Source organism: Seriola lalandi, unplaced genomic scaffold (genome assembly GCF_002814215.2).
Source record: "Seriola lalandi dorsalis isolate HSWRI2012SDOR001 ecotype SW California unplaced genomic scaffold, Sedor1 jcf7180002052042, whole genome shotgun sequence".
Taxonomy (NCBI): domain Eukaryota; kingdom Metazoa; phylum Chordata; class Actinopteri; order Carangiformes; family Carangidae; genus Seriola; species Seriola lalandi.
Window position 1 is genome coordinate 70,433 of NW_019522595.1, and position 23,005 is coordinate 93,437.

The 23,005-nt window shown below is 39.5% G+C and overlaps 1 protein-coding gene across 2 annotated transcripts in view; it reads left to right on the top strand.

Moving 5' to 3' along the window:
- cnksr1 (connector enhancer of kinase suppressor of Ras 1) overlaps positions 1-22,762 on the top strand; it is a 29,245-nt gene extending 6,483 nt beyond the window's left edge. The window contains exons 1-19 of one of the 2 annotated variants that reach the window (XM_087172096.1): positions 970-1,176; positions 2,163-2,358; positions 5,738-5,779; positions 5,967-6,086; positions 8,719-8,778; positions 10,157-10,225; positions 10,462-10,590; positions 11,749-11,861; positions 13,757-13,902; positions 14,613-14,803; positions 14,911-14,944; positions 16,364-16,539; positions 16,713-16,786; positions 19,286-19,357; positions 19,778-19,848; positions 20,305-20,366; positions 20,464-20,554; positions 20,860-21,041; positions 21,498-22,762. In XM_087172096.1, coding sequence (XP_087028222.1) covers positions 2,257-2,358; positions 5,738-5,779; positions 5,967-6,086; positions 8,719-8,778; positions 10,157-10,225; positions 10,462-10,590; positions 11,749-11,861; positions 13,757-13,902; positions 14,613-14,803; positions 14,911-14,944; positions 16,364-16,539; positions 16,713-16,786; positions 19,286-19,357; positions 19,778-19,848; positions 20,305-20,366; positions 20,464-20,554; positions 20,860-21,041; positions 21,498-21,938 — 2,175 coding nt within the window. In that variant the 5' untranslated portion in view covers positions 970-1,176; positions 2,163-2,256 and the 3' untranslated portion in view covers positions 21,939-22,762. Of the gene's footprint in view, positions 1-969; positions 1,177-2,162; positions 2,359-5,737; positions 5,780-5,966; positions 6,087-8,718; positions 8,779-10,156; positions 10,226-10,461; positions 10,591-11,748; positions 11,862-13,756; positions 13,903-14,612; positions 14,804-14,910; positions 14,945-16,363; positions 16,540-16,712; positions 16,787-19,285; positions 19,358-19,777; positions 19,849-20,304; positions 20,367-20,463; positions 20,555-20,859; positions 21,042-21,497 lie in introns of those variants that run through there. The other variant, XM_023399520.2, reaches the window with a different exon arrangement.
- Positions 22,763-23,005: the final 243 nt, after the last annotated feature.

Consider the following 23,005-nt stretch of genomic DNA (forward strand, 5'->3'; position numbering starts at 1 on the left):
TTCGTGGTTGGTCCCTCTCAGAGGTTGATCATCGTTTAGTAATGACTTGCCATTGTTTGCTCAATTCCTGTTTTTGAACTTTGTGCCCGCTTGTTTGTTTGTGCATGCAGGTGCTTAAGAGGTAAGAATCATTCTCCGTATTAAAGTAGTTTTATACCAAGAGTATTTTGTCCAGTGAGTTCAGGGTCATGTATGTTAGTTTTTGAAGGGCACACAGTCATTAAACTAAAAGTGGTTGGATGGCTCAGTTTTCTGGACTTCCCCCTCTTCTCAAACTCTCCCCCCCCCCCAATGAGTGTCTCAGGTTTAAATTACCACATAGTAATTATAAAGGTGCATGACTGCTATGGTAAATGCAAACGCTGCTGATGTGAGTGCCATGGTACATGGGACACACACAAGCTTCTGTAATGCAGCTCAGCTGTACAGTACATGCTGCAAGTGTGTGTGTGTGTGTGTGTGTGTGTGTGTGTGTGTGTGTGTGTGTGTGAAACAAAGTGTTCTTCGGCACAGCCTGCAGGTTGATAATACTGTGATGACAGTTAGACAGGTGAAGTCTGCCTGAGGATTTTGTCGGATAAACAGCTGCTCAAATTGACCTTTTAGCTCTCATCTGCCCAGGCTTTCCCTCTTAATAACTCACCAGCACCTGCAGTAACAACAACAGGTAATATGCAGGTTTTGTAGATTATAATCTACCCTATCCATTACCAATGTTGTTTTTTGTGAATGGAATTACACACTAGAGCCATCATGGCTAGTTTAAATTAGCCCCTGGCTAATTGAGGCCGGGGTCACCCTCGCCCCGTGACGTTTGACGTGCTGTTAGGAAGCCACAGCTTCATCATGATGTCTTTTTCTAGAGAACTGCATCCACACGATCCACACCACATCCTTCATACCGAAGAAAGGGCTCTTGTTTCCTCTTTGGCTGTGTGCGTGTATTTGAGTGTTTGTGTGTTTCCTCTCACACACTGCGGGGCAGTCGAAGTCAGCAGTCAGCTGGTGTTGTTGGGGTCCCACACTGGAATTGCCAGGTCTGAGTTTCACAGTAGGACACTCTCAGCTGAGCAGCAAGCAGCGAGCAAAGTTCAGGAGAGAGAGAGAGAGACAGAGGCAAAGAGAGGGCTGAGCTTGGATTTGACAGCAAAATGAATCGGGGGATGTTACATTAAGGTATGTGAGTTTAAAATGATCTTCAAACAAAGAAAACAACAGCTCTTCTGTTGCAACATGTAACCTATGAAACAGGAATCTCCAGGTGAAAATGTAACTGTAGGAGATTTTAATGTTTAACTTCCATTTTTAGAACGGCATGACTCTGAGTCAAGTCTATGATTGCTTTTTTGTTTAAAGAGCGACATTTTGCTTATGTAACATTTTTGGTTCACATTGAAGATATAATCTAATGTAATCTATATGATAGACAATACATAATCAACATATTCACTGATTTTGAGCTGCTATTGGATGACTTATTAAAAGTGCGGGACAGAGAAAATAATGAGAGGCTCAAGTATAGACATGATAGACTGAAAAAAAGAAGTGAAAAGGTGTCACCCATGTGAGCTGTCAGAGGTGACTGTAACTTTTATTACTTATTGGGCTAAAAAAGAGAGCATTAGAGAAATGTAAGGCTGAGAGGAGTTATAAAAGGCAAGAAAGACAACAAGGTAATGAAAAGGAGTGATGAGGAAATGCGGAGCAGGTGTAAAAGAGATCTAACATAGTTACAATATGTTTCCCAGTCTTTTTATAGCTGTGACCTGGTGGCAAATAGAAAATATCTACTGGTGAAGTCCAAGTATACAAACAAACTAGCAGACATGATGGGGCTTGGCTAGACAGGGCTTTTGTTCTGCAAGGCTTTGATATCTTTTATGTGTGTGTTGAGCTGCAGACACCAACAAGAAAAGAACTAAATCTGTTCAATTGTGCCTATAATCAGCAGTCAGTGTTTGAACATGCATGTACATGCATGTGTGTCATTGCATCTTTCTGTGTTAGTTTCAGCCTTTGTGTGTATGTGTGTCCATGTATGGTTGTGTACATTCTTGTTGTCTGCTTTTTTTTTTTTTTTTTTTTCATTTTTTTTTTTTTTTTTTTTTTTTTTTTTTTTTCAGAACGCTACACTCACATAATAGCTTATCTTTGTTTCTTAGACAACTACAGAGAGAACTGCTTTCAGGCACAGACCGCTGCTGTAAAGTTAGCTCACCACCTGATCAAGCCACACACCATTATTCACATCACGACATGACAAGACAAGACACAACAGGACACAACCCAACGCGACACGACACAGCACAGCACAGCACGACACAGCACAGCACAGCACAAGAGCTTTCTTTTAATCAAGTAAGGCGAATGCATTACTTTACAGAGCAGCAAACTGCAATGAAATTAATAATGCTTTTCATCTTTTATGACTTTAAAACTGCAGGTCCCTGTTGTGATTCACATGAACTGAATTTCTATTAAGGTAACTTTGCAGCTTTGCAGTACGATTGTGGCTAACCTGTAACTACCATAGTTACAGTGAAGTGGAATAAAAGGTGTCGATCAGTTGTGTAATCTTCTTTGGTGTTGATGTTGATGTTGACACCTGTTTGGGTCACTAAAAGTCCACCTCTACATTTCATTGTTTTTTTAATGTTCCAGTTCTGTGACCTTGGACCCCTTGTTCTGGTTCAGTTTAAATGGACAACTGAAAGTAGTTCATCTCTACAGAAACTGCACTGTTACATGAGACAGTTTATGAATCTTCTGTTACAAAACCTGAGGGGATCCTGTGAAAACAGTAGCAGTTGTTTTCAAGCGAGGTATTTCAATTAATATCTTATTGAGAGCTAAATCATGAAAGTGGAGCGTGAACATGCTGGAGGCTGTTGGAAACTAAACATGTCCCACAGCTCCTCTCCTCTTGTCTCCTTTCCTCTCCCCTTGTCTCCCCTCCTTTTGCCTCCTCTCCTCATCATGGTTCCCTGCCTCAGCAATAACATCTGCAAAGGCATCATATGCTTTATAAATATCACATGCTTCATTTGTGCATGTGTCTGTCTGTGTAGTGTATTTTTTCTTTAATATTTTTCTACTATTTATATTTTGATTATATTATTTTATTTATATTTGTTAGATAACCCATTTAATTAACCTCAGAAAGTGATGAGTGCATACATTTCTGTTTGTAAGCAAACAGACACAATGTCTTTGTGTCTACATGTCATTCTCACAGTGAAAGCAGTGAGAAGTGTTGGTTTGTGCTCTCAGTTTTCCCACCACACCCTCCTGACATTACATCAGTTTCAGGGCAGAAGTGTACCTGGAGCCCACCTCGCACACAGGAAGGTGTCATTTCCTGTTCTGGCAGAGTTAGAAAAGAAATGCAGAACAGGTTTTGGTGTTGTGGGAAGCCTCCGGTGACATGACTCTAAACCCAACACAAAACATTGTGCACAAAACATGTTGATTTTTTTTTATATATTATATATTATATTTATATATATCGTATGCCTAATAAGCAATGGCGAGAGGCTGGAAAGAAATAGGTGTTACTAGAGAAGCAAAGGCAGAAGTGACAGTGTATGGTAGGAGATGGCAAGTTTAAACCTCAGCTACTTTTAGCACAACTGCCACTTACAATGTGGATCTGGCCAAGTCATAACAGAGTGTCTGTCCAGGGTTGTAACTCTTTTTAAATTGTAATAGTGAATCCCACTGTATTTACCTGACCCTGGTATTTTAGCCTGGATTTGCAGCAGTTAAACAACATTCATTTTCTCATCCCAGATGAATCAGGTTTATCATAACATTTCCTTCGTCAGTCATTACGAATTATACTAAATGTTCTCAGCCACATTAGCACCATGGCTTTAGGGCAAAATCATCATGTCAGTCACTGTCAGTCACTGTTAGTTGGTCCATACGTGGATATCTCAGCAACTGTTGGATGAAATTGCAATAAAATTCTAATACAGACATTCATGGCCCTGATAGGATGAATCCCACTAACTTCAATTATCTTCTGACTTTTCCTGTTTGCGCGCATACAGCTGAGAGTTAAATGTGTCCAAACCTGTTGGATGGGTTGGTAAATATGACATAGCTATTCATGTTCCCCTCAGGATGAAATGTAATAACTTTGGTGAAAATATTAATTTGTCTAATACTTTGGTTTATGGCCAAATGCCTGCAAAACTAATTACATTCCAATCAGCATCATCTACTTGGTGTTCAGTGATGAGCAAATAGTCAAAAGGTAATCATATCGCTTAAGCATCAGCATTTTAACAATGTCATTGTGGCCATGCTGGTATGCTAATATAAGCATTTAGCTCAAAGCATCACTGGGCCCATTCAGTCTCACAGAGCTTCTGGCATGGTTATAAATTCTAGTCTAGTTGTTTCTCTCTCTTTCAACTCTTTCTTGTTTTTGCCTTAATTTTGTACTGGTATTAACATGTGGAACAAATTTCGCTAAGAGGCTAAAATTAATCCTAAATTTATTTTCAGATGCATTTCCTCAGGACTTTTTTGCACTAAATATGTTTTGGTTAGCAGCAGGCTCTCAGAGGCTTCGGCTGTTGCACCCGGCTCTCCCTCATATTGAATCAGGGTTTTTTTTATATATAACTGAATCTGTGTATGTCTTTTAAAGTCAGTCTTCTTGTTGAGGTTCTGTTTTAAATATCTATCCGTAATTAAATGTCTTTTTTTCTGTTTATGAATTAAGCCTAAGCAGCTAGCTAGCTAAGTAGCTACTAGCATGCAGCCAGTGTGCCATGACAAGGTCAATTTACTCAAGTAGGGATCATGATAAATCTCCAGACATCAAGTGTTTATACACAACATCTTGCAGTGCTTCTCTCAGGTATCCATCCTCAAACAAATACCAGAGGGTAATAAAGCAACACACACACAACAACAAACACAAGCAAACCAGTTAAACTGACCAGCAAACACGACATAAACCTCCCCTAGTTCCTAGTCGTACCCTTCCCTCCAGCCTTGTGTCACAGCCTTTAATTAGCCCAGAAATCCAACCGTGTTCACAGTTGATCCCTTATTACTTTTCACAGGGATTAGTTTCCCCTTACAAGCCATTATGTAACTCAGACATCATCAGGCATTGCAAATTAGCTTATAGGCAGTAATGGTACGTGGCACTAGTCTATTCAATAACTATTCAGTGCTGCGTAAACATCTACCCTCCTCTCTTTTAACCACTCATCATCCTCCTTTATTCAAAGCCTCCCCCTTATCTGTCCAGCTCCCAGGCCAGCTCTGGTGCCTCATAGTAATGCCTGTAGGAGCATTATCTACACCTTCCTCCCGGAAACCAGAGATTAAGCCCTTCAGTTCCACTGTACTGATTCTAATAACTGTGACACTGACCTCCTGCATGGGTGTGCATGTGTTAGGTGCACACTTGCATACACTTCCTGTGCATAAAGTGTGTGCGCATGTGTGTGGGATTAGTGTGAATCCTTGGATTAGGTGGACTTTACACAACATTAGAGGTGCCTCTCCCCTTCCATACTGAAACTGGAACGATGTCCCTCTTGCCTCCGGACACCTATGGTCTTTCACTTCCTGACTCATGCTGTGAGGAGGAAATAGGACATGAGTTTTGAGTCAGAATGTCCCATTTCCACAAATCAATATCAGCATCACATATTACTACCATTCTGCTTAGTGAAACTGGAACTCATGTCATGTTGTTTGACTCATCCAACAGGATACCACTGTCTATGAAAAGGAAAAGGACATCATCTCTATAGTAAGTCCATTGTCTATTTTACTCTATCTATTAGTAATTTAAAATATCATTTAGGTTTTTCCTTTTACTTTGTGAAGGATTGAATGAGATATTCTTTCAAGTACATCAGACAGAATTACAATGTATGCCAAATAAATTGTAGTCCAAACCGACCTCTCATCAGTGTAAATTGTGTTACAATCACCAGTGCCGTCAGTTGGTGGCGGTGTGCGACGAGATCCTGAACTCCAGCCCTGAAGCACTTCTTACCCACACTGCCCAGCTTGAGAGTGTTGACTTAGTGCCTGTGTCACCTGGTGATCAGCTGGTAAGTTCTTTCCCTTTCTACCTCTGATGTAGAGCCAATGAAAAGTTTTTTTTATATCTAGTTACTATATTATGTCCCAACACTTTTACTTTACAGTATATTTTAGCATATACAGTAACTGTAACACATATAGAAGATGCAGCATGTATGTATGCTTAACTTTCTGATCTTTAAATTATACAGTATTACATGGGGTCTGTCTGTGGGGGTCCCAATGATCCATTTGATAATGTATAAGATGTGTGTGTGTGTGTATATATATATATATATATATATATATATATATATAAAACAAGCAATTTAAAGACCATTTTAGGCTTTGGAACATTTTGATGGACATCTTTTACTATTGTCTGATATTTTATAAATTAAAAAATTGATTAATCAAGAAAAGAATAGATATAATTGATTAAACAGTAATGAAAAATAATTGCTGGTTGCAGCCCTATGATCATTGTTTTCTGCCTCACTATTATCATCTCATACTAGAATTATTTTTCTCATACTATGTTTATTTTTTTCATACAATTTTGAAAGCTGTGCTATTCAAGCAAGGAATACTTTTGATTTTAAGAATAACAATGACCTTAGTGTATTTGGTCTGCTGCCGTCTGGCACAATATTTCAATGTTAATAAAAACAACATTACATTTTAAATTCAGTATTTATTCACTCCATCAACTCTCTTAAACCATTTTAAGGTCTTTTTCAAGAGCTCTGCCTCTTCTTCTTTTTGCCACATCTGTTCATTTCATCTGTGCAGCACTTTACCATCTCGTTAGTATCATTTTTAAAATCCTCTCCCCATTCTATCACTTCACCAGAATCTTAACAATCAAGTCTTACTCTGTCTTTCTTATTCTCTCCCTCTCCCTTGTCATTTTCAGTTTTCATTTTCTACCTTCATCATTGCCTGGAGGTTTCCATCATCACTCGGTTCCACTCGTCTCTTCTTTCATCTAACTCAAGGTTCTCACTGTACCAGCTTCTATTCTTTTTACTTTCTCAAAAACACTCTCTCATGAAGTTCTTCATAAACTATTTTTTTATTCCTGCCTCGTCTTTTCTCTTAATGACTTATCCTTCAGTTGAGTACAATTGTAGCTCTCTTCTTTGCCTATTCTCCACATCATCTAGTATCCTTTTAGGTTTCATTACTAAAGAGCCTTTCTGTTCAGTGCATTTGTCCAATTTCCTTCCCTTCATGTACTCAGCCCATTAGGTAAAAATCTCTCTTGTTAGATAATAGAAGTCTCAGCTCCTCGTGCTCGCTCACCCACTTGATTGGCCTTTCAAATCATCTTCAGTGCATTCTGTCTTCACAGAATTTATGTGCATCATCACCTCTGATGCTGTAGACAATATGTTTTGTTTGAGTTTGTGCCCTTGGATACATAATACCACATGTAAGAGTAGTGGGGTGTCGGGGGGTAATTCTTGTTTCAATGTGTCAACAGAGGAACGCTGTCGCACCTGACAACTAGCGACAACACCTGTTTATCCACAAACACATGGAGAGTAAACGGAACTAAAGACAGAAAGGGAAATGAGAGGCAGGAAGAATTATGAGTCGCATAAACTGAGTGTACAAAACACGATGTACACGTGTTCAAGTTATGAAGTAAACGTGAATCTGAATTTACAAGCTAGTTATCATTTTCCTCAGCTACCTTAGCTTAAAGAACAGGAAGTGATGTTCATGACAGCATAAAAGCCCTTTCTTTGGACTTAACAGAATAGGTGGTTAGCATAGGGGATGCAAAACAAAATGAACAAAATATTACGTTTATAATATATATTATACTATTATATATTCACTTTAAGCTTATATCATCAATAGCACAATTTATGGTATTTATAAACAGTAAATAGCATTTAATAAGTGGTTAATAAAGCACTATAATTTAGCTGTACACACCTGAAATCGTTAGTTTTTATTAATGCACAGTATTTGTTGACAATTATAACTTATCTTACTCACTTATATCATTACACATTTTGGCTTACACCTGACTACAGCTACATCACACCATTAACCATTCAATAAATGTAAAATGATGCTAAATGCTAAATGGTGGGTTTAAAGTAAAGTGTTGCCAATTAAAATTAAAGGCCCCACATTGACATTGACCAGTGTAACTTTGTGACATTTTCAGGTTCACATTTGAATTTTACAGCCAGAATTTGAAATGTACATGTGCCACAGCTATTGCCAATAAAACCCAGAATAGATGGATATTTTTCAGCAAATAAGTTGATAGAGTAATATTCATATGTCCAATGTTGTTTTTATGGGTAATAGCAGGAGATGAACACCCAGGATCTGCTCTTTCCAGTTCAAAGTTTAAATCTATCCATGTGTCTGTTACTCGTGTGGTATGTATTGATTAGGTGATCGGGGCTGGTCTGGGGTGTGATTAGTTGGCTCTCCCTATTCCCGTTATGACTTAAAATAATCAGTCAGGGCAGGCTGATGGGTAATTACAGGCTGAACCATCGATACACCTGGAGACAGACATCAATATCTCCACAGACAGAGCAATGTGCATTATGGTGAATCATTTTGACTCAGTGGTGTTACATTCATGGCAAAGTCTGAAGTGTATATAACATCGGTTTCTCTTTCTCTCAGGGGATTGAGATAACGTCCACTGGCTCCAGTAACCACTACGTGACCGGAACTGCTGCTGAGGTCAGGATCCCCCATTTACTTTCCTTCTTTCACTGTTGACTCACGAGCCACGCAGAGTTAACCATCACTGCCATCTCAGTGCTCTTAAAACCAGTCCTCTGAAGAGCAGCATTACAGACCACTGCTCCTCTCCAACTCCAGACCAAACATTTCAACCTGTTTGTCTCTTTGCAGGAGCCCCACGCAAAGAGCTGTGGGTTACATTCCAGAGAGTCTAGCACCTTTCCAGTCTTTCAGTTCTTACCTGGTTCTGTCTTTTTTCTTTTAAAAAGTGGCAGAACACTGATGTATAAGAGGTAACAAGTTATTACTGTGCGGCTCAGGTCTGTCGTATATTTCTGCAGGAGATAACACCTTTACACTTGTTCACACTTCTGCTTCTGACATTGTACTTGTTTGTCTGGGCTTTTCATCTATAAAGGAACTGGGAGTATATTTTCAGTTATGTAAAGCAAATATAAAGAGGGGGAGTTGGCAGTTTTCTTTATCTGGCTCCTTTTCAAAAACACACGAACTCTTATGTTTGTGGCAATTTCACTTAGTGGTTGTTTTCAGTAGCAGGAGAATTGGTATACAATGCTGTCTTTCTCTGCTTTAAATTCTGCTCTGCAAAGTTTCATTTATCATGAGAGCATGAGCTCTGTACTAGGCAGAAATCCCCTTGGAAGTACTTTTGTGTGACACATTATTTTTAGCTGTAGGCTTATCTTTCTCTTTTGAAATTGAAACCAATCCGAGCCCTTGTGCAGCAAATACTTTGTATTTATAAATACCTTCTCAAGGCTGCTGGTTCCAAATGCTGCAGACATTAAATGCTGTAAACAATCACGACACAGCATTGCTAACAATAACTATATGTCTGTGTATTGTTGTATTATTAGTATGTCGATTTTTGTTAAGTGATTTGCCTTTTAATACTCATAAAAGCTTCCGTAGGAGCACGGATGCATGATTTTCTGAGAAAGCCAAAGATCAGTGACATCAGGGGGCTTGTTAAATAAACAAGCGAGCCATGGGAGGATGGAGGAGTATTCATCAGCCAAAATAAGGAGGGCTTGTAAAATGAGTGTGAGGGCAGCTCTCCTGTGGGACAGAGAGAGATGGAGATGTTATTTTTCCATGATGTCAACAAAGTACTCGAGACTCTCCTTCTGTAGTTGCATCACCACAGCTACTGCAAATAAGATACGTGACCACTAGCCCACAAACGTGCACACATCGCACGGAGGTGGGCATTATCTTTGTACTGCTTCTCTCTCTCTCACACCTGTTAAATTATAGTATCGCCATCAGTGTGCATTTAGGATTTTCTTAAGGTCCAGGGCAACATCAAGACGGTTGTTACAGGTTCTTATTTGTGTCATTTCTCCTCATGCAGCCGTCAACAGATGTCTATGTGAAGATCTTGGCTGGTGATGAAGTGATTCAAGTCAACGACCAGATAGTAGTGAGTGATCCAGAGTATGATATAGAGTATGCGTACACTAGCCTGCATGTATTTTGGATTGCGCCATTGCACTGTATATTTGTAGTCCTGTCAGTCTTTCAGGCTTCTTGTCAATACGAACTGTTTATTGTCTCAGCTACAAAAGGAGCACACACACAAAGTTCAGCACATTTACTGTCCCTGCGTCTGAATCTGTGGCATTCGTACTGGAGTAATCATGTGTGTCACTGTGTCAGGTCGGCTGGAGCAGAGCAAATCTTGTGAAGAAGCTGCAGGAGAATCCCAGTGGAGTGACTCTGGTCCTGAAGAAGATCCCTGGGTCAACGCGACTCAGAGACCCAGTTCAGCAGACCTCCCCCACACAGGTCAGGGATCTTTCTCCACTCACTTCATCACTCCACCAATTATATTAACCTTTCTCCAAGTAATCAGTGAAGTGTGTGTGTGTGTGTGTGTGTGTGTGTGTGTGTGTGTATACCCACCCTTTTAATTTACAAAGACAGTGTTTAATTGTACACTATCCGGGGTTACATGGTAGTAAGTAAATAAATAAAATATTGGGATTTAATGAATATTTAGATTTTTTACACTATGATTACATCATCTGCTTCCTCATCCATGTGTCACACACAGTACCTTCACCACCAGCCTCGCTCGGCCAGAACGATGGGAAAGTCTGTGCATAGATTAAAATTACTCACCACACAGACTAGAATTTTCTTTCTTTTTTTTTTTTTAATCTTGTTACTTTTTTGCTCACAAGCTTGTAGGCTTGAAAACTTAAATGTGGAAATCTTCTATTCATTTGTGAAGCCTTTAGAAGAAACCATATGCCAACAGTATAATTGTTGCACGTGTACAATTTTTAATAATGAGCCACTCGGTTTAAGTTTAGGATGATTACATCCCAGGGTGAAACATCAAATCATCCTTCAGAAGCTGGATTGTTTACATAGTTTATGTCAGGGGAACCTGGACCTTCCCTCACATTAGAATCCTCTCTTCGACTTCCATGTAACATCACTTAGGATCCGTTTCCATAAACACGTACACGCTTTCAGTAGTCACTATGCCAACTGTTGTTTGTCTTTGAACTACACACCGAGTTACATGCTGCATCTGAGAGTGCGCACTCACACACACACACACACTCACACTCTGAGTATTTCACACCCCCTTGTGACCATTACCATGTTAATCGCAGATCTAGCTGGTGGCGCAGGCTGTGAGAACACACACGAGGAGAAGTGAATCGGCTGTGTGTATCAACTCCCTCACAAGATTCCCTGCTTTTAGCAAGAGTTTCAAGAGTTGTGTGTCTGTGTTGTCTCATCTCCTGAGCTACACTGCACAAATGGAGACCTAGGAGAAAGCACCATTATAACCCACATGACATCCACTTCCTTATTCCCCTAACCCTTAAGCGCGCACGCGCACACACACGCGCGCACACACACACACACACACACACACACACACACACACACACACACACACGCTTATTTATGCTGATTTCTTTTCAGGAAGAGGAGAAAGAAGAGAGGTCAGAGGAGGAAGACGAAAAGGACGAGGAGGAGAATCCAAGGCACTCCATATTTGAGAGGGTAGCAGCATCTGTCAGGTCCCTATCTTTTAGGTGAGAGCATAAATTAGCTTTTCTTATTATAATTAGCTGTTACCTTTTAATAATTCTGTGTATACAAGGTCATCTTGAGCAGCATATTCAATTTTGATGTGATTATTTCAGTTGATAAGCCAAAAACAAATCACCACCTGGGTTATTTTTTATCCATTAATAGTTTCTCAATTCCACAATATTCTATATATAAGATAGCAAAAAATATCAGTCTCTTAATATAAAATTAAATATTCAATGAAAGGCAACAACAACAACAAAAAAGAAAAGAAAATGTGCAATCATTTGGAAAGCCATGAGAAGAAACTATATATTTAGCTGATACAGTAAATTGGCTCTATTTAAAATAAGCTTTGATTAGCTGTCTTTTAGGTGAGAGTAGGAAAGCAAAGAAAGTCATTGCATACAACTGAATGATTCATACAATCAAAATACATTCATGTACTCTACTTATATGTGTAAATTCAAAAATTAACAGTGTCATGAGGGATATTTGACCAAAGGTTGTGCTATGGAGCATTGTGGTAGAAATGAAGATAAAGGGTGAAAAAAAAAAAAACGTAAATAATTAGAGTATGCAAAATCGTAAGTTGTAGATGAGAAGCAAAGTCCTTAAAAGCAAATTATCTTGCTATTTTTAGGTCTAGTGTCTGGGTCTCTCATCAAAAATGAATTTAATCTTGGCTATGAAAATAAAGCATTTTCAGGATTAACCAGTAAAATGATTTGTGATCTATGGGAATTTACTCAGATTTACTCAGTAGAGCTGAACCTCCCACGAACCCTTCTGACCTTGTTAATCTGCCAGGAACTGGTAGGTTTGCGCTGAGGTCACACTGCAAATGCCATAAATTCCACTACAGACCAACAACCCACGTCTGACTGGAAATGAGTGAAAAGGAGGAGATGATCGAGGAGAAGGATGAATAGATGAGAGTTTTGGAGAGGTGATGAAAGACATACACAAGGGGAGGGATAAAAAGAAAAATAGGAGAAGGGAGGAAAAAGTGATGGAGAGTCAAAAAGAGACAGTGAAAGCTGATGGGGAGCAGGCTTACCCAGACAAATGGAGTGAGTAGGCAGGGATGGTGCATTAAGGTTGTAAATAATCCCGTCATGTGCTGACACACTACAGCTTGAGTCTAAGGGAAAAAAAAAACAAGCAGAAACTTTATACTTCTGGCATATAGAGTCATATTTCATTCCTTTAAACAGGAGCTACTTGTAAGTTTTGCTATTGCTACATAGCCAGTGTTAGCGTCTGTGTTAACAGCTGTCTACTTACCAGTATAGCATCAAACTTCATTCCTCTACTTGTCAAGAGCCGTCTCCAGCAGTGGAAAGCAACCCTTTTGTTTTGCTTTTATTTCTATCCCGTCTTTTCTTCTACTGAAGTTAGCATGCTAACCAGCAAGCTCCCGGTCAGCCTGTCTCATCACTTTCTGATACTGAGTCATTTTAGCCATTTAAGTCTAGTGTGCCCTGAAGAAGTAGCGCTGCTCAGAGGGCAAGTAATAACCATATATTATATATTATAATAATAAATAAAATGCAATGATGGCTGCTCTTGACTAGACTGGTAAGTAAACAGCTGTTAATGCTAATGTTGGCAATGTAGCAATGGCAAAATTTACGAATAGCTCCTTAAAAGTGACAATACAGGTTGTTTATACTATTACTATTGACCAGTTTTCACTTCATACTACTGCGTATATAAGGAACGTTTTTTGTCAAACACACTTCCATGTTTGCTTGATGTGTATTTTTCTGTAAATTACATGCTTTTTGATTTCCGATTCTAATTTCTTAGATGTCGTAGCCTCTGAGAAGCACCTGAATGCACCATCAGTGAGTTATTTCAATTGGTGTCATGCTCACTCTGTTTTCCGTTACAGGAAAGCTATTCACGGGCCAGAGGTACAACAGCAGCATATGGGACAGGAGGAATCAGAGTTGTCTTCAGACAAGGAGCTGGAGGGGAGTCTGACTCTCAATTCATATCAAAACCAACAAAGGGGGTTGTCACCACTGACAGCCTCAGGTAAGAAATGTATTGTAGAGGAAATCCAGGCCTTTTGCAAGATGTTTTCTTCCCTCAAAAGTCCTCAATATGTTTCAGTTGTTAAAAGCAGGATATTGGCTGGAACATAGTGCTGAGGGGGTTCAGCAAAAAAGTTGTCTTTATTAAACAGATATGAAAGAATAACTATCACTTAAGCCGTTTAAATATATCACTTGGAAAAAATGTTAAAAATGCTAAATAATGTAAGAAAGAAAATCCACGATACATTGTCTGCAGGTAAAATAAAAACTCAATTTATGAGCTACTATAAAGGCAATTTTAAATCTGTGTCCCTGAGATCTTTCAGTTTTAACCGTTTTTCTTTAGCCCATAAAGTACGGGAAGTTTCAGCTTTTTAGTCTCAAATTGTGCACCTGATTCTCTTTAGTCTTTTTTTCTGTATTAAAAACAGTTTAGGCGACAATGTTGGATTTCATTTTACTTTGACATTAAAAAGGTTTTCAGAATCATAATGGAAAACTAGTCTGAGTAATTGTTGGCTTAATGGATTTACTAGCATTTGTACCATGAAAACCAGTTACATTTATTGCTCAGACACTGTGGTGTTGATATAGGAATAAACTATTTGATGTAGATCACTGACTGCAGACAGAAATTCAGTCCTGAATATGGTGTATTGATTAGTAATTTCATTACTGTCATTTAACTGTCTGTGCACATTTTCTCAGGGGAGTTTGAGGGTTTGGAAGGTTCAAGACTCTCCCCGAGGCTCTCACCAAGACTCAGAAGCGACCAGTCACCGTCACCCAGAAGAAGTCCTTCACCCCTGAACTTTGGGTCATTCAGAAGTCCTTCACCTCAGTCACCTGACCAGGAAAGAGGTAGCATCAGTTCCTGCCCTGAAATGGTGGGACACACGGTGAGAGGAAAATAACTACACATTTTAGTTTCAATCTGATCAGTTGATGTTTGTATTAAACTACATTTAAAACACTGACTGAATTTTGTTCTGATTTCTGATTTCAGGGGAATAAAGACACTAAGAAGAGCTCTACAAAAGGTGCAATTTTTATTATAACATAAGCAGAGCATTCAGCCAGAACCAGTTCAAAATGAATTCAAGATAGGGTTGACAGGCATCTAGACCAACTCTATTGAAAGGCAAAATATGGGGGGAAAAAATACCATTTTCATTTCTTCAGGATCAACAGGCATGTCCACAAGGCCTCAGTATTATACCACTGTTAAATGCTATTCATAAAAAGAATTCTTACTAATCAATGCATACAGATAGGTTCATTATATGCTACAACAAATAACAATGTATTGGCTATGCATTTGTGTACTTTCTAAAATAAAATCCATGCTCGGAAGAGAAGAACAAGGATAAGCAAAGTGGTAGAAAAACTATTATTTTATGTTTGTCCTTCGAAATAGGTTGAGGAAAATTTGCAGCGTGTGATGACACTGTTCAATTTTGCATTTACAAAATTGAACGGGGGGGGGGGGTCCGATAAGTGTGGAGATGCATTTTAAAACCAGGTGTGAACTGACAAAGTGAGAGCTGTCCACTTGTGATCGGATCATCCGAGACAGATGTTAATACCAGTCCTGAACATGGCCTATGAAACTGTGTCGGGAATAATCAGACTGTGTCAGTGGAGGCGGTCCTTCAATGTGGCCCAGGACGCATTTGTGTTCACACTGCTAAAAGAATGTGGACACGTGGCCCAGACCACCTCAGAATGTGGTCTGAGTGATCAGATCTCCAAAGCGTCCTCAATGCATCTTGAGTGCGTTTAAACTAGGGTTGTGCCGATGGACGATGTATGAGTGATCGAAGATCATCGCTGATTGCTCATGCCTTTGCAAATGTTAAAACAATATTTGACTTGTTTTCCCATTAATGTAGTTAATTATTATTTGTAGTATTAAATTAATACTAAATTTAATTTGCCTGCCAGTTTAACATATATAACTGCATATAACTGACACTTGCAACACGCAAGCACATACACACACTCCGAAGAGATCGACAGTCAGAAGGAACATTTGGTTCAGTTTCTGATCCTGCTGCTTTATATGGTGGTAAATAGACCTAAATAGACTGGAGTCATGAGGGACAAACCCGCTTTTTTTTTCATGATGACGATGAAAATAAGATTAATCGGTCAGCACTACTTTAAAAATTTACATTTACTCATTTTTCAGACGCTTTTATTCAAAGCAACTTACAAGTGAGGGACAACACTAAAGCGTCGGTGCAGTAGGAGACCTTGAAGTACTAAATCTGTTCAGTAAGGAAAAGTGCAAGGACATCAGATAGAGAAGTGAACCTGAAATGCATAGTAACTGCTAGTTAGGCATGTTTGGGTGTTAAATGATAAATGCCAGACACTTGTATCAAAACAAGGAACTAATACGTTGTTACATTGCCACTCAAAAACTGAACTTACCCCTGGTTGTCATTTCCTCACAGGAATGTCGACAGCTATGAGTCGGCGTCGGGTGTCCTGCCGTGAGTTAGGTCGTCCCGACTGCGATGGCTGGCTGTGGAAGAAGAGGAAGGAGAGCAGTGTCTTCATCACCCAGAAGTGGCAGCGATTCTGGTTTGTCCTCAAGGGGCCTTCACTTTACTGGTACACCAGCCAACAGGTGGGTATATGGGAGGAGGCAATTAATTCTTTCCAGACGTGTATTTGTTTTTTTTTTATATATTTACAGCCATTTTGTATGACTTGGAGTCAATCACAATATAAGCTATTTAATTAACTTTAGGGTTCAACTTTTTCAACTGTGGTTTTACTGAAATGTTTTTCTTTCAACAGGATGAAAAGGCAGAGGGTTTGGTCAACATAGCCAGCTACAGCATAGAAAGCGCCGGAGAGCACAAGAGAAAATAGTAAGTGTAATTCCTCTAGTCTTGGAAATAACAGAGATGCTTACATCTAACCTAGGTTCAAGGACCGGTTTGCCTTAGAACTCACAAGAGGAGTTAGAATGACTTTGAACAGTTAACAGATTTATTGCTCCATAGCAATAAAACAATTTACACAGTGCTGCAATTAGTGTACAAACCAAATAAAAAAAAATTAAAAAGTAAAGAGTGCTTTCAAAAGAAGAAAATAAACAAAATACATATATACAATTTGAGATCCTCAACTCCAGCACTCCTTTGAAATTGAAGATTCAGAAAACCAAGAGTTCAGTTTCTTTGTCCCTTTGCAGGTGTGTGCATGGATGTTCTGCATCTATGACTAGTACTACTATCCTGGTAGAGTTAATAGTGTGCATGTGTCCTTATCTGGGGTCCATGTGAATTAATCAAGCTAGTCAGATGTCTTCTATGGACTGATCCTACGTTGGCCACACCGTTTCAACGTTCGTACACAATCCCATGGGCTAGGCTCGCCATCACAGATTCCTCACAGATTTTATCTGGTAAACAAAAAACAGTCTACACAAATGGTGCAGAATGTCTGACATGAAGCCTCATCAACTTTTTTCCCTTCCATCTTATAATGTACAGTATAACCAATAACTAAGGATATACTTCAATTAACACGAAATGAATTATTCTTTATCATGTTTATACTTTAACATAAACAAATGGAATATTTATCATGAAATACCTTAGATCACGATATAAAGAACAAAATATAATTACATGAAATATGTAGCTTTTTTAAAACCACTTTTACATGACAACTTTTTACTGTTATTATACATTAGCTTAATAAGTTCCTCTTAAACATGAATATGAATTAAATGAATCACTCCAAAATACAACTTCAACAATTCAGCTCAGTTCAACAATATAGCTGTACTACAAACATTGAGACAAGTTAACTCCACTAACAAATGCCTGTAATGTAAATAGGATAAATACAATGCGCCTTTAATATTTCATACAGCTATGAGCTGTTCCACTAATCAAACCAGCCATTGGCGCTACGTCATTACAATGAGACCCTTCTAACCGTGGCCAACGGCTAGCGGTTAGCCTCGATTAGCGCTAGCGATCTTTTCTGAACATTAAAACAATGATACAAAACGCACAAAAGTACAATGCAAACATTAGACAACATTTTTCATAAACACGACTGGTTTTTATGAAAAGTATCTGAACTTGAACCTTGAAACTCTCCTCACAGTGGCTAGCAACAGACTAGCAAAGAATGTGTGCTTCAACTCACCGGGATTTCAACACTAATAACTCGACTGAAACTGTCTCCCTCAAGTTCACAGTCAGGATTCTAATAAAAGAGCAGCTTATTAGCGTTAACATAGGTAAACATTCATGGTTGTACGGTTATTCTGTGGTGTTTCCTACCAAGAATTGTTTAGCTGATCTGCAGCACTCAAGATGTATCAGGAGGACGTCACAATGGAAAGTGAACGAGTGTTGGGGAACAGGTGTGCAGATTATGGCTTCTCCTGTGTTCTCCTTCTTCTTCTATTGTGTTTTAGGGCAGTTGGCATCCAAAAGTCTAAAATTATACCGCCACCTACAGCTTACTTTCCCTCACTGTCCAGTCAACTCAAATGCGTTTTTCCCATAGGTTTTTCCAATCCAGTCATCTTTTGAAAAATAAATAACAATTTCCCTCCCGGAGCACTGTGTCCACATTTTATAATACTTTTTAATGTTGTTCTCTGCTATCTTCCGTAATTGTGTAATCAGTTGTACTCTTTCCTGTTCAAACTGTCTCCATGACATAAAAATATGTTAATTTATTTGCCTCAACCTGTTGGCAACGATCACAAAAACCCATTGGATGGTTCCCGCAATGTATAGTGTACTGTTAAGGTTACTGTGTCCAATTTTAATCCTGCTTAATATCATTTGCTCTTTCCGTTTTGTTCCCCTGCCTCTTAATCATCCCACTCTGTTTTGCAGAGTGTATTGTGCTCCCACAGGAAACAACATGCAACCACACTCCTAAACGACACATAGGGTTTTAGTAGCCCTATGTTTCATATGGGTTACGTAAGGTTGAATGATGGATCATCTTAACAGGCTGTTTAACATATTCTCTGGGAAGTTTGGAGATCTTATGAAAGATACGGTGCTGAAATGGAAAACTGTCTTTTAGTTTGAAACAGAAACTTTATTGTCCCTGTGCACAATGAAGATATGTGTTGGTTTTATGCAATAGTTACATTCATGATGGAGGAAACTGTCCAAAACAAACCATTTTCTCTGTTTTCAAAATCAACTGTTCAGGAAAAAGTGTATCTTGTATCTTATGAATTCACAGAGTCTAATCACTACTCACAAGGGGGGTGTGTGTGTTTCTGCAGATTTATGTGTATTAATTTCACTGTGACCAATTTCTTGTGCTCTGAGATTCACGTTCATGTTCGTGACTCCCCTCTCTCTCTGTTCTCGATCCACCAGCGTGTTCAAAATGGGCCACCAGAGGTTTCAGAACTTCTTCTTCGCTGTCGACAATGTCAGCGACATGAGCAAGTACGTTCAGCCTGTCTGTCCTCTCTCTGCTTTTCTGTCTTTCTCTTTCTCCGGGCTCGAGGAGGAAGAGCAATAATTCAAGTTTAGCCACCAAAACTGAAATTCTCACATAAATAACCAACAGTGGGCTAAAGCCAGTGAAAGAGGATCTAGATTATGTGGTTGGTGGGGGGGAGCACCAGCTCCAATACAATGTCGTCATTCATTCATTTTATTGTACACAGTGAGCACAGCAGAGGTGTTGAATCATGCTGTGACAGGCGTTGGTCTGTACTGCCCCCTACAGTTGTTTTTTTAGTAGTTTGTTCTGTAAAGTAAAGATCACTGATGTTGAAATTGAAATATATATGATAGCATAATTCCAGACATTAGAGATGTACTAACAATATTTTTGACATCTTGTCATTTTGTTTGCTCCAGATGGATTAACTGTCTGATTACAGCCATACAGAAGCACAAGAAGTTCAACGAAGGCCCTGACAGTGAAGAGGGTAGGTTGATGTTCTCCAAATACTTTTATCTGAGACCTAATCACTTAAACATGTGCATCTAAAATATCTATTTAGTGGTTTCTTACTTCCAAAATTCATTGCACCCGTACCTCTGTGCATATATTATCAGCTTTAATAGCAATAATGCACAGTGGGCAAGATGGTGGTGCTTCCTCCTCCAGGTCCTCACACTTGTCCCATCATCAAAGATAATATTTTAAGATCGTTTGTTGTCTATGTTAATCTACGGTCATGGTGGTTTCAACAGACAGAGTCAAATGGTAGCATAAGCATAAATACTGTTGCTATGGTTACCTGCATTTTAACCAAGTCTTGTCAGACAGTTAAAAATTATCAGAAAAGTTGAATGTAGTACATAAGTATTGTGTATATGTATATTGATATATATGGTACCGTCATATCACCGAGTTAAAACCTGTGTTGATTTTTGGACAGAATGTTACAGCGAGACTGAATCAGAAAGCGAGAGATCTCCTTCACCCCGCAGAAGAAACAAGGTGAGTGAGAGGGTTAGACATGCACACACACACACACACACATAGACATAGGCAGAGTACGACTCAGATCATAATGTGTTTTCATTATGTGCCTCAGAAAGTGCAGTCCAACACTCTGCCTCGCCCAAAGGGGAAGACGAACAAGGCAACATTATCGGGTCTTCCGACAGGGGGCGGCAAAGGATCAGGTTTGTACTCTGTCACTGTCTCCACTCCTTGCTGCTTTCTTATTTTCTCCCTCGGTAAATAATTTCTTTAATTTGTGAAGACTGAGTCCCATTGATAGATATCTTAATAGTTTGTGTTTGGAAAAATCTTCTCCTTCATGACATGTTGTTTCCTCGACTTTACCCTGTGGATATTTTGTCCAATCAGCTGTCCCCAAATGGATAGTTCCTAACAGCTTTGTGTGTATGCTGCTGTCAACCAGGTCCCAATGGCCGTGTTTTGTATTTACTTCCATCTCTTTCTCCTGTCACTTTCATGTGAGAAGGCGTCCCAGAGGATGAGATGGGTAAGATGTTAAACAACATTAAGGAGGGAGGAGTTTCTCTGATCGGCCACGAGCAGCCGTTTACGCACGACCACTTCAGGAAATCATTCATTCGACGCAACAAGAACCCTGTCATTAATGAGAAGGCACACACACTCCGGGCCCTGCAGAGCACCCTGAAGGTGAGCTGGAGTCAGGTTTTCATTTACTGTCAACACACAACTTCATATAACAATATAATGACACAGGACAAACACTTTCACTCTGCTACATTTTATCAATTATTGGACAAACCATGAATAGTGACGCATTCGCCAGTCAGAAATCACAGTGTTGCTGATAATCATTTATTCAAATCTTGAGTCTTAAGTTCCTATATTTTCTGTTCTGACTGAATTTTGCACGTTTGCATGTGATCAGGCTGAGATCAGGATTGTTCTCTTATTGTTAACAAAGTTCTGTAAAGAAGCAGATGTAATAGAAGTAGAAGTAGTTCAGCTGTGCAGCAGTCAAATGTTTTTTCATTTGATTCAAGGAAATAAGAATCAAACAAGGATGCTGTTCTCGTCACTCAAAATCAGACGAATTCATGTTTGATTAGTTTTGTGTTTTCACTGAAGCCCCTGTTTGCTCTGCAGGCAAAAGAAGCAGAGTTGCAGCAGATCAATAAGATCTTGGAGGACTCTGATCTGACAGCCTCAAAGTACCGTCAGTGGAAGGAGCAAAACGAGGAATTAATTCAAGAAATCGAGAAACTGACTGCACTCAAGGCCTCCAAAGGAGAGGACGACGCTGCGACGCAGGACACGCCTGCTGCGGAGGTTGCCTTGGAAACCGTCGCTAAGGAAACAGCCACGGCAGACACAGAAGGCGCATACAGACTGAGCCTGAGCGACGGGGAGCAGTTAGTGGACGCGGAGCCGTCTGACGTTCTCCTGGAGATCCCCCAGGGTTCTCCGGACACAGAGACCAGTCCAGTGTTAGAACTCTCTCTGGGGTCGCTGCAGGACTCAATAAACAAACAGCTGAGCGAGATGGCGGAGAGCGGAGAAGCTGCTGAGAACTACTTCTACATTTAAGACCACGGTGGAACAGTCACACCACTGCAGAACTGCCCCGTTAACGAAAATCAGACAAATGCAAGATGCTTGTGATGCGGCAGTGTGAGAGAGGTGCGTGTCAGCTGCTGACGTTCGCCCGAAAGGATCAGTTAAAAGCTGCCACTAAATCAACGCTTTAATCAAGTATGTCGGTGAAATGCATCAGTGCACACCTGTTTGTCTTTTTCTATAGGAAACACATTGAACCCAGTACTTGCTCACAACAAACATGATGAGTTTACAACAGAGAAAAGAACAATTTGCCAAGTGTCAATCTGATTTCAGTATATATTTATAGGATTTTAAGGCTGTCTTGTTCGTCTTATGCTAAAAACTATCAACTAGAACTTTTCTTAGAAAATTCACTGAGAATTTGTAATAAAATTCATGCCTCTTGTAAAGTGATATGTAAATACAGTTTTACTATAAATACTGTACTTATTTGTATATTACCTTAATAAAGGTATAGATTTTAAATATTTTGCACAGAAAATTCAAAACAGAAAATTCACTTTCACTCGTTGGAGCTCCTTTGTTGGTCAAGGTTATGTCCTTGAGGCCTCCTGTGTACACCTGTGTATATGAACCACATGGCAGAGCTGTATGACCTGGTTCTGGTTCAGCGTTCCTTTTTATTGCCCAAGTTTGCCGTGAATGCAGCAAAACAAGTGAAGACTCCTCAAGTGCTGAGATGTCCGATGTGACCCTGCTCCTTATCGCTGTAATCTTCCATCAGCTTAATAAAAAAGGGAGCGAGACGATCACTGAAATGTGTCGTGAAGTTCCACCTTTGTGTCCTCAGATTCCTTTTCTCTGATCCTTCTTTCAATTTCTGTGTGTGTGTGTGTGTGTGTCTACATGTGTATGTACATGTAAGTTAACACGAGACAGAAAGAGCAGGTCACAAACGCATGCCTTTACATGTGTGTGCCCGCGTCTGTCTTTTGTGCATGAATTTCAGCCAGTCGAGACTTTTCTTTGCATTCTGCTCTTTGCATTAACACTCCGAGGGGAAGGTCACATCTCTGAGAAGATTCGAGTAGACC